The 12,511-nt window shown below is 40.6% G+C and overlaps 1 protein-coding gene and 1 long non-coding RNA gene across 2 annotated transcripts; both read right to left on the minus strand.

Moving 5' to 3' along the window:
• Nucleotides 1-2,295: 2,295 nt before the first annotated feature.
• Nucleotides 2,296-3,582, minus strand: LOC132042096 (uncharacterized; the record flags this gene model as incomplete). The annotated part of the gene is made up of 4 exons (XM_059432717.1): nucleotides 3,533-3,582; nucleotides 3,080-3,320; nucleotides 2,616-2,756; nucleotides 2,296-2,333 (listed from the first exon to the last, which is right to left on the minus strand). Coding segments are annotated over exons 1-4 (470 nt in total), but the record flags the coding sequence as incomplete, so codon positions are not given.
• Nucleotides 3,583-8,591: 5,009 nt separating this feature from the next.
• Nucleotides 8,592-9,714, minus strand: LOC132042095 (uncharacterized). The gene is made up of 3 exons (XR_009411348.1): nucleotides 9,530-9,714; nucleotides 9,179-9,272; nucleotides 8,592-8,676 (listed from the first exon to the last, which is right to left on the minus strand). It is a non-coding gene; the product is annotated as an uncharacterized LOC132042095 (long non-coding RNA).
• Nucleotides 9,715-12,511: the final 2,797 nt, after the last annotated feature.

Here is a 12,511-nt window from a genome sequence, read left to right on the forward strand (position 1 = left end):
CTTTCCATAATTCTTTTATTTTCCGTAAACTATAAGTCTGTGATTATCAAGAGTTTCTCATGAGATAAAGATAAGAGATGTGTTATGAATATGGCAATGATGATGGTGAATCTAAGCCTAGAGACTCCAAAGCTTATGATATGATAGTCTTATGAAGCTAATGATCCTTATAGGATCCATTGATGTTATTCATTGTTGTTAGGCTCACCTTATAATGCTAGTTCCTTCAAGGTGAGACATGATGATCATGACTACTCTATAATGGAATCGGGGGTTCTCGACCTTACGTCACCCCGATAGAGTCGTAGCTTTCACTTGAGTTCTTATGCATGCTTTATGATAAGTATAAAATGATAAGATTACACCGTGCCTACATGGCCGGGCAGCCACCGCTAAGGCAGGCGGCATATTCAGCATTACTAGACGGCATAGTTAGGCACCACTAGTGGGCGGCTTGAGATGGTTACCCCGAACGCGGAAGGCCCGGGCGCGGGCTAATGATGTTATTGATTCGGACATCATATGTATGTATGTGTGATTTGTTTTAAAGAGAAAAAATGAGCATGCATGATCTCGCCTCAAAAGGCAAGCAGTTGTAGTTATACTTCCTCCTTATGTTTTCTATATTTCCTTATCATGTTATCACATATGCCTTACATACTCAGTACATTGTTCGTACTGACGTCCTTTGTTTTTGGACGCTGTGTTCATGTCCACAGGTAGGCAGGGAGGCAGCTCAGATTCTTAGGAGCTACTCAGCAGATTCACAGGAGCACTCCACTACTCCGGAGGTGCCATTTGTTGATACATTCTTTTGTGTACCTATTTGGGCACGACGGGGTCCTGTCCCATCGTTATGTCTCGGCACTCTAGTAGAGGCTCGTAGATACGTATGTGTGGGTAGTAGTTGTCTCATAGATACATCAATGTATATTTTTGTATATCATTTTTGCAGCCGTGAGGGCTTATGTATATATATATGTATTGCCTTGGAGATTATGTGTGTCCAGGATGGGTATGATGATTAGCGTAATGAGTGGTGCTCGGTAGTCAGCTCCGGGTAGCCGTCATGACCCCCTAGTCGAGTCGTGACAGTACCATTATGGAATATTGTCACCTTCTTCTTGAAGGAAAAACCAAGTTGGCATTTTAAAACCAAAAGAACGTTTCTTTAAAAACTTAGTCTCCTAAACAAAAGATTTTTGGACCAAGCCCAGTGGGGAAAAATGAGAATTTTGGGCTAAGGCCCAACCAAAATCACATTTTTTAAAAGCTCCATTTAAACAAATTTTCAGAAAAAGGGAATGCCTATTTTGGGCTGAGCCCAGTAAGCGGAAAAACATTCATTTTTGGGCTAAGGCCCAACAGGAAAATCAATACATCTTCCTACACTTAATTATTTTCAGAAAAATGAAGATTTGGGCCAAGCCCAAGTAAAAATGCAACCTCTTTACAAGTATTGGGCCTCAAATTTAATTTCACGGGAAAAGAAAAGGTTAGTTTTTGTTATGGCAAAACTTCTCATATATATATACAAATTGAAATCCGTATAAATCATTTATAAACATCAAGGTTTTAGATAAGGACATTCTGAAAACGTATTAAACGGATTAACCCGAACCATGTATGAGTCAAGCATGGAAAAAAAAAACCCATTCATTCCACACTTTAATAAATAAACTTTTTATCTTTGCAAAACCACTACTATCCTTATATATAAAAGGAACTAGCTGTATCTGGATATTATAAATCCAAACCTAAATTCCCTATATGTAAAGGGGATATACTCAATTTATTTACAAAAATGATATGCAAAATGACAGACTTTATAATATGGGAAATAAACACCAAATAAACAGTTCATGCAAATACTCATACATTGGAATTCGAAGGTCAACCGTATAGTACGGATCCTTAATACTAGGGTGCCTACCACCTTCCCTTGGGGATGACCAGAACCCTTACCTAGAACTTTAGATTATGAAGGATTTTTCAAATCCCTTCAAAACCGGCTTTCCTAATTTCCTAAAAATTAGGTGGCGACTCTTTTAAAACAAAGTCTAAAAGAGCACCAACGAGTTCAAAGTAGATTTCCGAGCGCTAATCCCTCCCGCAAAATGCGAACTGTTACAGCGTCGACCGCTACAACGGTCAAGGCCTCGCTGCAGTGGTAGACCTCATTAAAGTCCTACCTCCCTGCGGCGGCGACCCCATACCCGCTACGACGGACTCGCTGCCGCGGTCCCACACCTGCTATAGCGGTCCATTTTGACCTATAGCTCATTTTTTTCTCACCAGTTTCCACTCAAAAATCCCAACACCAATCCGAGGTCCTACAGACGCAAACAAAACATGCACAAATACATAAAAACACGCTACGGACTCACCTATGGCCTCGAAATTCCCGACGGAGGTCTAGTTTTCTAAGTCACCCCCATAATTACCTAGCAGGTCGTTACATCAGACTCTAATTAAACAACCGTTCATCACCGAACATACAAAGAGAAGGAATAAGGGGAAGGTGCGTGACTCAGTGAAAAGCTGCGGATAATTCTTTCGCATATCGGATTCTGTCTCCCAAGTAGCTTCCTCAACGGGGCGGTTCTTCCACTGACCTTCACTGACGCTTTTTCTTTCGACCTCAACTTATGAACCTCTCTATCAAGAATAGCAATAGGATCCTCCTCATAGGATTGATTCTCATCCAACAGGACAGAACCCCAACGAATGATAAAAGAGCCATCGCCATGATATCTCTTCAACATAGAGACATGGAACATGGGATAGACACCTAAAAAACCTGGGGGCAAAGCTAACTCATAGGCTATACCCCCACATGATTGAGAATCTCAAACGGACCAATGAATCTGGGACTAAGCTTACTTTTCTTCCCAAACCTCATCAGACCCTTCATGGGTGAGACCTTTAACAAGACTTGTTCTCTAACTATGAACTCAAGATCTCGGACCTTTCGATCCGCATACTCTTTTTGCCTACTCTGAGCAGCCAAGAGCTTTTCCTGAATCCTCTTAACTTTACTTAAGGATTCTCTCAACAGAGCTGTACCCCATGGCCTTACCTCGAATGCATCAAACCACCCGATAGAAGACCTATACCTTCTCCCATAAAGAGCCTCAAACAGGGCCATGTCAATGCTCGAGTGGTAACTATTATTATATGCAAACTCAGCCAATGGCAAGAACTGATCCCAATGGCCACCGAATTCAATAATGCAGGCTCGGAGTGTATCCTCTAGGACCTGAATAGTCTGCTCAGACTGGCCATCCGTCTGAGGGTGGAAAGCTGTACTAAGGTCCAACCTAGTACCCAATTCTAAATGCAAGGTCTTCAAGAAAAGGGACGTGAACGTTGTGCTCTATCAGATATGACGAAAATCGAAACCCTATACAGGCGAACAATCTCCGGGATATAAATATGGGCCAACTTCTGAGCAGTATGGGTAACCTGAACCAGTAAGAAGTGGGCAGACTTGGTCAATTATCAACGATGACCCAAATTGAATCAAACTTACCCAAGGTCTTTGGAAGACCAACCACAAAGTCCATTGCTATCCTCTCCCATTTCTACTCTGGAATGGGCATCCTCTGAAGTGTACCCCCGGGTCTCTGGTGCTCGTACTTCACCTGCTGGCAATTCAAACACTGTGCAATGAACTCAACAATATCACGCTTCATCCTAGCCCACCAATAGTGCTGCCTCAAGTCACGGTACATCTTGGTAGCACTAGGATGAATGGAATATCTAGAACTGTGAGCCTCCACTAAAATTATCTTAATGAAGTCATCAACACGGGGAACACAAAAACGCCCCTTGATTCTCAAGACACCCTCATCATCAATCACGGCCTCCTTGGCCTCACCACGCAAGAGTTTATCGTGAATCTTACTCAAACTCGCATCCTCGAACTGTCTTTGCCTTAATCTGCTCCAGAAACAATGATCTCGCCTCAGCACAGGCCAACACCCTGCCAGAATTAGACATCTCAAGCCTCATGAAACTATTAGCGCAGGACGAACCTCCCTGGCCAACGAATGCTCTGACGCAATCAACCGAGCCAAACTGCCCATGCTAGCCAATTTTATGCTGAAGGCATCTGCCACCACATTTTTGTCACGACCCGACTAGAGGACCACGACAGGTACCCAGAGCTAACTACCGAGCACCACTCATAACGCTAGTCGTCATACTCATCCTGGACATATACATTATTCTCAACACAACTAGTCATAAGGAGATTGTTATCACTTGCAAAACATATCTATATTCACGCGCATAAGCCTAGCAGGTTATCAAAATGATATACAAATATATACACTGTAGTTATCCTGGGACATCAGCTACCCATATGTACGTATCTACGAGCCTCTACTAGAGTACTAAGACATAAGGACGGGACAGGACCTCGTCATACCCCAAACATATACACAAAAGAATATGACCATAAGTAGCAACTCCGGAGTAGTGGAGTGCTCCTGTGAATCCGCTGATAAGCTCCTACGGGTCTGCATCGTCTTCCTGTCTACAGGTGGGCATGAACACAGCGTCCAAAAGAAAAGGACGTCAGTACAAAAAATGTACTGAATAAGTAAGGCATGAATAGTAATAGCATAGTAAAGAAACAATGAAACATGAGGTGAAGATATAACCTGCTTAACCTTTTAAAGGTAAACCCATATATGCATATCGAATATACCATCATCGTTAGCCCGCATCCGGGTAACTATCACATGCCGCCCACTAGTGGTGTCATGCCTGGCCTTCTAGGCACGGTGTAATCATAAGCCGCCCGCCTTCGCGGTGTCATGCCTGGCCACTTAGGCACGGTGTAACCATAAGCCGCCCGCCTTCGCGGTGTCATGCCCGACCATCTAGGCACAGTGTTTTCTCATCATTATACACTTATCATATAACATGCATTAGAAATCAATTAAATACTATGATTCTATCGGGGTGACGTAAGGTCGAGAACCCCCGATTCCATTATGGAGTAGTCATAATCATCATGCCTCACCTTGAAGGAACTAACATTATAAGGTGAGTCTAGCAACAATGAATAACATCAAGGAATCATTAGCTTCATACGAATATAATATTATAAGCTTTGGGACATCTAGACTTAGACTCATCATCATCATTGCCATATTCATAACGCATCTCTTGTCTTTATCTCATGAGAAGCTCTTATTAATCATAGACTCATAGTTTTCGGAATATAAGAGAGTCACGGAAAGATAAAGGAAGTCATGCCTTAGAAAATGAAAGGGCTTGCCTCACATACCTTTTCGCCTTTCTAACTTTCCGACTAAACACTTCCTTCCAAGTTCGTAATTCTACATTCAAGGAAATTCGTGCTAAGATTAGATAATCGGAAACATGCTTAAGCTCAAGCTAAAGCTAACAAAATTTGGGCAGCATTTCCTTTGTTTCTACAACTTCCTCCCTATGATATAACAACTCCAAAACATCAATAAGAACATTCATAATATCATATCCATAATTTGACAAGTTTGACATTATCCAATTCTTACAATTCCCTCTCAAAGTCATCCATAACCATGGTTATTACCCAATGTCGTATTCATCCACATATAATGCTTCTCCAACATTCTTAATATTATTTATAACAAGATTATTCTCATAATATCTCAAGAATTATGGTCATGTCAAACTATTATTCAAGAACACAATCATTTCACATTTGAGCTCCATATTCTACCTTTTTCCATAATCTAAGTCTTTCACCCCTTCAATATTCTAAAGGAAATGAATTGATCATAAAACTCACCTAATGAGTTTTGGATAGAAATGCTTCACTTGAAGAAAATCCTAGTTCCACTTCCAAAGAAATTCTTGACTTCTAGCAACCCTAAAGAGCTTCCTTGCACTCGATTTCCTTGGATTAATGATGTTGATCCTTGAGTTGCCTTGGATTTATGTTAATGAAAAATGTAAAACCTTCTAGAGGTCTTGCGAGAAGTGGAGAAGTGGGAAGAATGAAAAATTAGAAGTGGGAACATGCATTTGTACTTGGAAATTATTCAGCCCGTCGGGACTTATATAGACCCTTATACGGTCCGTATAAGTGTCCGTATTTCACCATCAGGGAAATCTCTTCTTCTGTTGGGTTATACGGACCCTTATACGGATCGTATAAGTGGTTGTATAACTCCACTTTTCTGAAATTATTTTCGTCGTTTCGTTTGATCTCTAATCCTTATGGAACCTTCTTAGCACTTGTTTAACAATTTATTAATAATATAAGGAGCTTTACAACTTTTCCCTGAAGACGTTATTAAAGAAACATTAGCTCGGTACTTGCAAACCCCTTTCAAAACACGACTTACACTTGACATTCTTCAACGAACTTTCTTCTCTTGACTCAAACGTCTTTGGAATCTTATTTAGAACCGTTAAGTACTACTTCTTACTTGTAAAACATCATATACTTGTTAACCCGCGTTAGTCTATCTACCATACGACGATATGAAATTTTCTGAGGTGTAACACTCTTCCCCCCTTTAACAACATTCGTCCTCAAATGTTAAGTTCTCGGGAATTCTACAAAAATTTCGCCGGAGTTTCCCCTATAATATGGCGCTACCATCCTATCACAACAGTCTATAATAACATCGCCTCACAGGGCTACAACACAATAGCAAGAAATTATAGCCACACATGACCAAAAGCATTAAAAAGAAAGCATTACGTACCTCATAATACTGATGTCTCATCTTGAATCTCCCCCGGGGTACTTGGACTTCATGTTGTCTTCCGCTTCCTAAGTCATTTTTTCTCAGTTATTGTTCCTCCATAAAACCTTGACTGAAGCTACTTCTTTGTTTCTAAGTCTCCGCACTTGCCTATCTAGTATGGCAATAGGTACCTCCTCATAAGTTAATTTTTTCGTAACTTGAACATCATCTACCGGCACGATTTTAGTCGGATCTCCAACACATTTGCGGAGCATTGATATATGGAAAACTGGATGGACTGATTCAAGTTCTAGAGGTAAGTCTAGTTCATAAGCTACTTGGCCTATCTAGTGGACAATCTTATAAGGTCCTATGTATCGAGGACTTAATTTTCCCTTCTTACCAAATCTCATCACGCCTTTCATCGGTGATACCTTCAGGAATACCCAATCATCAACTTGGAATTCTAAGTCTCACCGACGGTTGTCCGCATAAGATTTCTGGTGACTTTGGGCTGTAAATAATTGATCTCGGATAACTTTGATCTTTTCCACCGCTTGTTGGATCAACTCCGGACCTTTTAGTTGTACCTCTCCTACTTCAAACCACCCAATTGGGGATCTACACTTCCTTCCATATAGGGCTTCATACGGAGCCATCTGAATACTAGAATTATAGTTGTTGTTGTATGCGAACTCAATAAGAGGCAAGTTGTCACGACTCAACCCGATGGGCCATGACTAGTGCCCGAGCTGGACACTCATATACGAACCTGCTAGATATAATCAGGCTGAAACTAAGGACAATATGGAAATTTGTAAAAGCAAGCTATAGACTCATAACGTCATATATCATAATGAACCTGTCTCCTGAGGAGTCACAGCTAACCAAAACATAACAAAATATGCAAGCCGACAAGGCTGCCACTATATACGGGAATATCCAAAACAAACCATGTCAATATAGCTGACCAAAACCTATATACAACCCACACATGTCTACAGACCTCTAAGAGTATAATAGTGAAATATGACGGGACAGGGCCCCGCCATACCCCTGGATATGCATAAGTCTATATCAAAGGATCTGTACCAAAATGACTCAAGCTCCGGAACAATGGAGCTCTCCAAGCAAAGCGAGCGAGATCCTAGGTCGGGAGGATCACCAAACTGAGTGTCTGTACCTACGGGCATGAAACGCAGCCCCCGAAAAAAGGGAGTCAGTACAGAAAATGTACTGAATATGTAAAGCATGAAGTACAGTAATGAAGATCATGAGTGAGTGAAAAGATGACAGGAGATATACTCTGTATACCGTACCCGGCCCATTATGGGACTCGGTGAGTGGAGTCATATACATACATATATATACTGTAGCTGGCCCTTTAGTAAGGTACTTGGTGGGAAAAGCCAGCTGATTCGTGGTTCTGTAAATATATACCGTACCCGACCCTTTAGTAAGGGACTCGGTGAAATCTATATATATATATATATATATATATATATATATATATATACCGTACCCGGCCCTTTAGTAAGGGACTCGGTGAAATGATGCAATGAAAATGTATACGAATGCCAAGCCTTTCATTAGTAACTCATAATCCTGTATGAAGACTCTTTTGTGAATGCACAATCTTGTTATCTCAGAATATCTTTTGAAAGTGTTATTATCGATGTGAGAACACTTAGTACTAGGGGTAACCATGTACAAAATGAATCATCATTTAGGATTCGAGAGAATAGATTGGATGAACTAACACTTGAGGGACCAAAGACAACTATCATGTCAAGTACTATTGAGAACTAGAGTTCATTGGAGTCACATGTGTTCATCGTTTGTTTATTTTATGTAATTCATACCAAAGAAGGAAGAAGGGATAACTTTACATACCTTTGTGCTTATCAATGACTCACTATATATATATGTGTGTGTGTGTGTGTACTACCCGTAATACTTCAACCTACATCAAGACATTAAAACTATGGTTAAGCTATGAAAGGGCTTGAAACATATTTCTAAGCTAGTAGCTCATTTCTAGAAAATCGGGCAGCACCTCCCCTACATTTCTTTACTTCCGAAATCTAAAACAGTAACCAACAACAATATTAACAACATCAGCAACTAATACTATCAATCCAGCTCCTTAATACCATAGGAACTATCCCAAAAATTCATAATTATTGCATAGCGAGCGGCAAGCTCAGTTTCTGATCCTACAACAATAGTTTTGAACTCCTCTTCTTTCCAGCATTTATTCACACGTTAACAACATCAACAAAAATGAAAATAAAATCAACAACACGTCCAGCCCTCCAACAATACAAGAATAACCTCCACAATCCATTAGGTCAACATTCAACAATAGACTAGGACTTCTTGTCGATGTTTCACAAATTCTTGACAAGCCAATATAAGTAAAGCTTCAGCTAGCTCATATACATAAAGAATAATTGAAACCTTACCTTGATTAGAAGTCCTCAATCAACTCACAACAAAAGCAGCTCCTACATATGTTCACTTCCGCACAAAACGATTATCATACTAGTGTTAATCGACCTGAAACATAACGACGAACTATGAGCCTACTACTCCTTCGATTATATGGGTCTCTCCACGCCCTTTTAACTTCCAAAACTTATAGGAACAGTAGCAAAAGAGATAGCTCAACAACAACACAAAACAGTCCACAAAACAGCCCAATAAACCTAGCAACTTAAAGTTGATTTTTATGCGGTCTCTTTCCAATTTCTTACCTTTAAAGTGCTCCAATCAATTCAGTTTGTGGGGGAAGAAAATAGAAGGATAACCCTTACCTTTTCTGTAGAAATATTTCTCTTGGTTCAGATTCTAACAAGCTTTAATATTCCCTTCAACATCAACTTGAAAAGGGATGTAAATCACCTAGAGTTTATGGGGTTTTAGGGGCTGTTTTGTAAGAAATGTTAGAAGAATACTTATAAACCCTAAGAGAAAGAGGGCTGCTGCCTTGAGAACGTGGGGAGAGATTTTTATGTTGTTTCTAAGTGTAAATGAGGTGATATATGTATATATATAGTCTCCTAAAAGGGCTTGGGCTGATGGGTATTGGGCTGCCCCCAGATCAGCCCATCTCTATCCTTTTCCTTTCTATTTTTAACTAGGTCCATACACTTTAAGTAGGTGCATCACCTACTTGTTGTTAACTTGTCACCTACTCAAGCAAGTAGGATGGAAGTACGTAGGTTAAGCAAGCACGTCGGGTAAGCAAGTATCTCGTTTATATTTCCCAAATTTCTTTTCTCTCAACTTAGTCATGTATATGTTGAATGAAAATACAAGATGTAACAATAAGCATGTCTAATATCGTATAACCTCGAAGATAATGTCGATGTGAAAGATTAGGACAACTAATCATACGATGAATCTCAAGGTACAAAACTACGAGGTGTAACACAAGTGATCATCCCAGCTACCCCAAAATCTAGCACACATGCCCGTAACATATCTTCCAATGTCTGAATAGTGCGTTCGACTTGCCCATCAGTTTGTGGATGAAACGCTATGCCAAGCCTTACCTGAGTGCCTAAACCTTCTTGGAAAGATTTCCCAAATTTAGCTGTAAATTGTGCCCCTCGATCTGTGATAATAGATATCGGGACACCATGAAGTCGCACAATCTCTTTTCGATACAACCTTGCATAATCTTCTACTGAATATGTGGTTTTGACCGGAAGAAAATGAGCTGATTTCGTGAGTCTATCCACGATCACCCAAATGGAGTCATACTTACATTGGGAACGAGGCAACCCTATAATGAAATCCATGTTGATCACTTCCCATTTTCGGGCTGGAATTTCCATGGCTTGTAACAATCCTCCTGGCTTTTGATGCTTAATTTTCACTTGTTGGCAATTTGGACATTGAGCTACAAATTCAGCTATGTCTTTCTTCATTCCATCCCACCAATATATTAACTTAATATCATGATACATCTTCGTCGCTCCTGGGTGAATGGAGCACCGAGAATAATGAGCTTCTTCTAGAATCCGACGACGTAGTCTTGCAACATTTGGAACACATAGCCTGTGTTGGTACCTACGAACTCCATCCGCAGAGACTTCAAACGGTGACTTTTCTTTCTCCGGAAATGTATCTCTATAATGAATCAACTGGGGATCTTCATATTGGCGCTCCCTCACCTCCATATCTAAGGATGAAACAGATGGGTTGTGAATACCAATTCTTGCATCGCCTGAATCAATTAGATGAACTCCGAGGCTGGCTAGCTGGTGGAGCTCACAAATTAATTCTTTCTTCTCCAATTGAACATCACATAGGCTGCCCATAGATTTGCAGCTAAGAGCATCGGCCACCACATTCGCCTTCCCGGGGTGGTATAAAATACTCACATCATAATCTTTTAGCAGTTCTAACCACCGCCTTTGTCGAAGATTCAACTCTTTCTGCTTGAAAATATATTGGAGAATCTTGTGATCTGTATAAATATCAACATGTACGCCATACAAATAGTGTCTCCATATCTTTAGCGCATGAATAACCGCAGCCAATTCAAGATCATTAGTCGGATAGTGCTTCTCATGTTTCCACAACTACCGGGTAGAATAGACAATGACTTTACCATGTTGCATCAACACACAGCCCAACCCAACACCAGAGGCATCACAATACACAACAGAACCATCTGATCCTTCCAGAAGTGTCAGGACTGGGGTTGAAGTTAATCTATCCTTCAATTCCTGGAAACTGCGTTCACAAACGTCAGTCCACTGAAATTTTGCTGATCTCTGAGTTAACTTCGTCAATGGTGCTGAAATAGAGGAAAACCCTTCTACAAATCTTCTATAGTAACCTGCCAATCCCAGAAAGCGACGGACTTCTGTAGGTGTTTTAGGTCTTAGGCAAGTCTTCACGGCCTCAATCTTTTGAACATCTACTCGAATGCCATCAGCTGAGATAATATGGCCCAGAAAAGTCACATAATTTAGCCAAAATTCGCATTTTGAGAATTTTGCATACAACTCTCAAGTCCGAAGAATTCCAAGGACAATACGCAAGTGGTCTGCGTGCTCCGTTTCTGACCGAGAATACACTAAGATGTCATCGATGAACATGATCACAAATAGATCTAGAAAGGGCCTGAATACATTATTCATCAGATTCATAAACACCGCCGGAGCATTAGTCAACCTAAACGATATCACCCAAAATTTATAGTGGCCATATCTCGTTCTGAAAGCTATTTTAGGAATATCTTCTCCTCTAACTCTCACTTGATGATACCCCGATCTTAGATCAATTTTAGAAAACCATTTGGCACCCTGCAGCTGATCGAACAAATCGTCGATCCTTGGAAGTGGGTATTTATTCTTTATCGTCACCTTGTTTAGCTGCCTATAGTCAATGCACATCCGTAGGGAACCATCTTTCTTCCTCACTAATAGGACAGGTGCTCCCCACGGTGATGAACTGGGCCTAATGAATCCTTTCTCTAGCAAATCTTTCAATTGCGCCTTCGCCTACTCTTTCAACTCTGTAGGGGCCATTCGGTAAGGAGGGATAGATATAGGCTTGGTGTCCGGCAATACATCAATAGCAAAATCAATCTCTCTTTCCAGAGGAAGGCCTGGAAGTTCATCTGGAAATACATCCGAAAATTTATTTACTATCGGGACAGATTGAAAAGTCAGTGGCTTTGCTTCGGTGTCATGAACTCGGACTAGGTAGTAAATATAGCCTTTGGCGATCATCTTCCTAACCTTAAGGTAGGAAATAAACCTACCTCTTGGAGACGCAGT

The sequence above is a fragment of the Lycium ferocissimum genome, unplaced genomic scaffold, assembly GCF_029784015.1.
Source record: "Lycium ferocissimum isolate CSIRO_LF1 unplaced genomic scaffold, AGI_CSIRO_Lferr_CH_V1 ctg13267, whole genome shotgun sequence".
Taxonomy (NCBI): Eukaryota; Viridiplantae; Streptophyta; class Magnoliopsida; order Solanales; family Solanaceae; genus Lycium; species Lycium ferocissimum.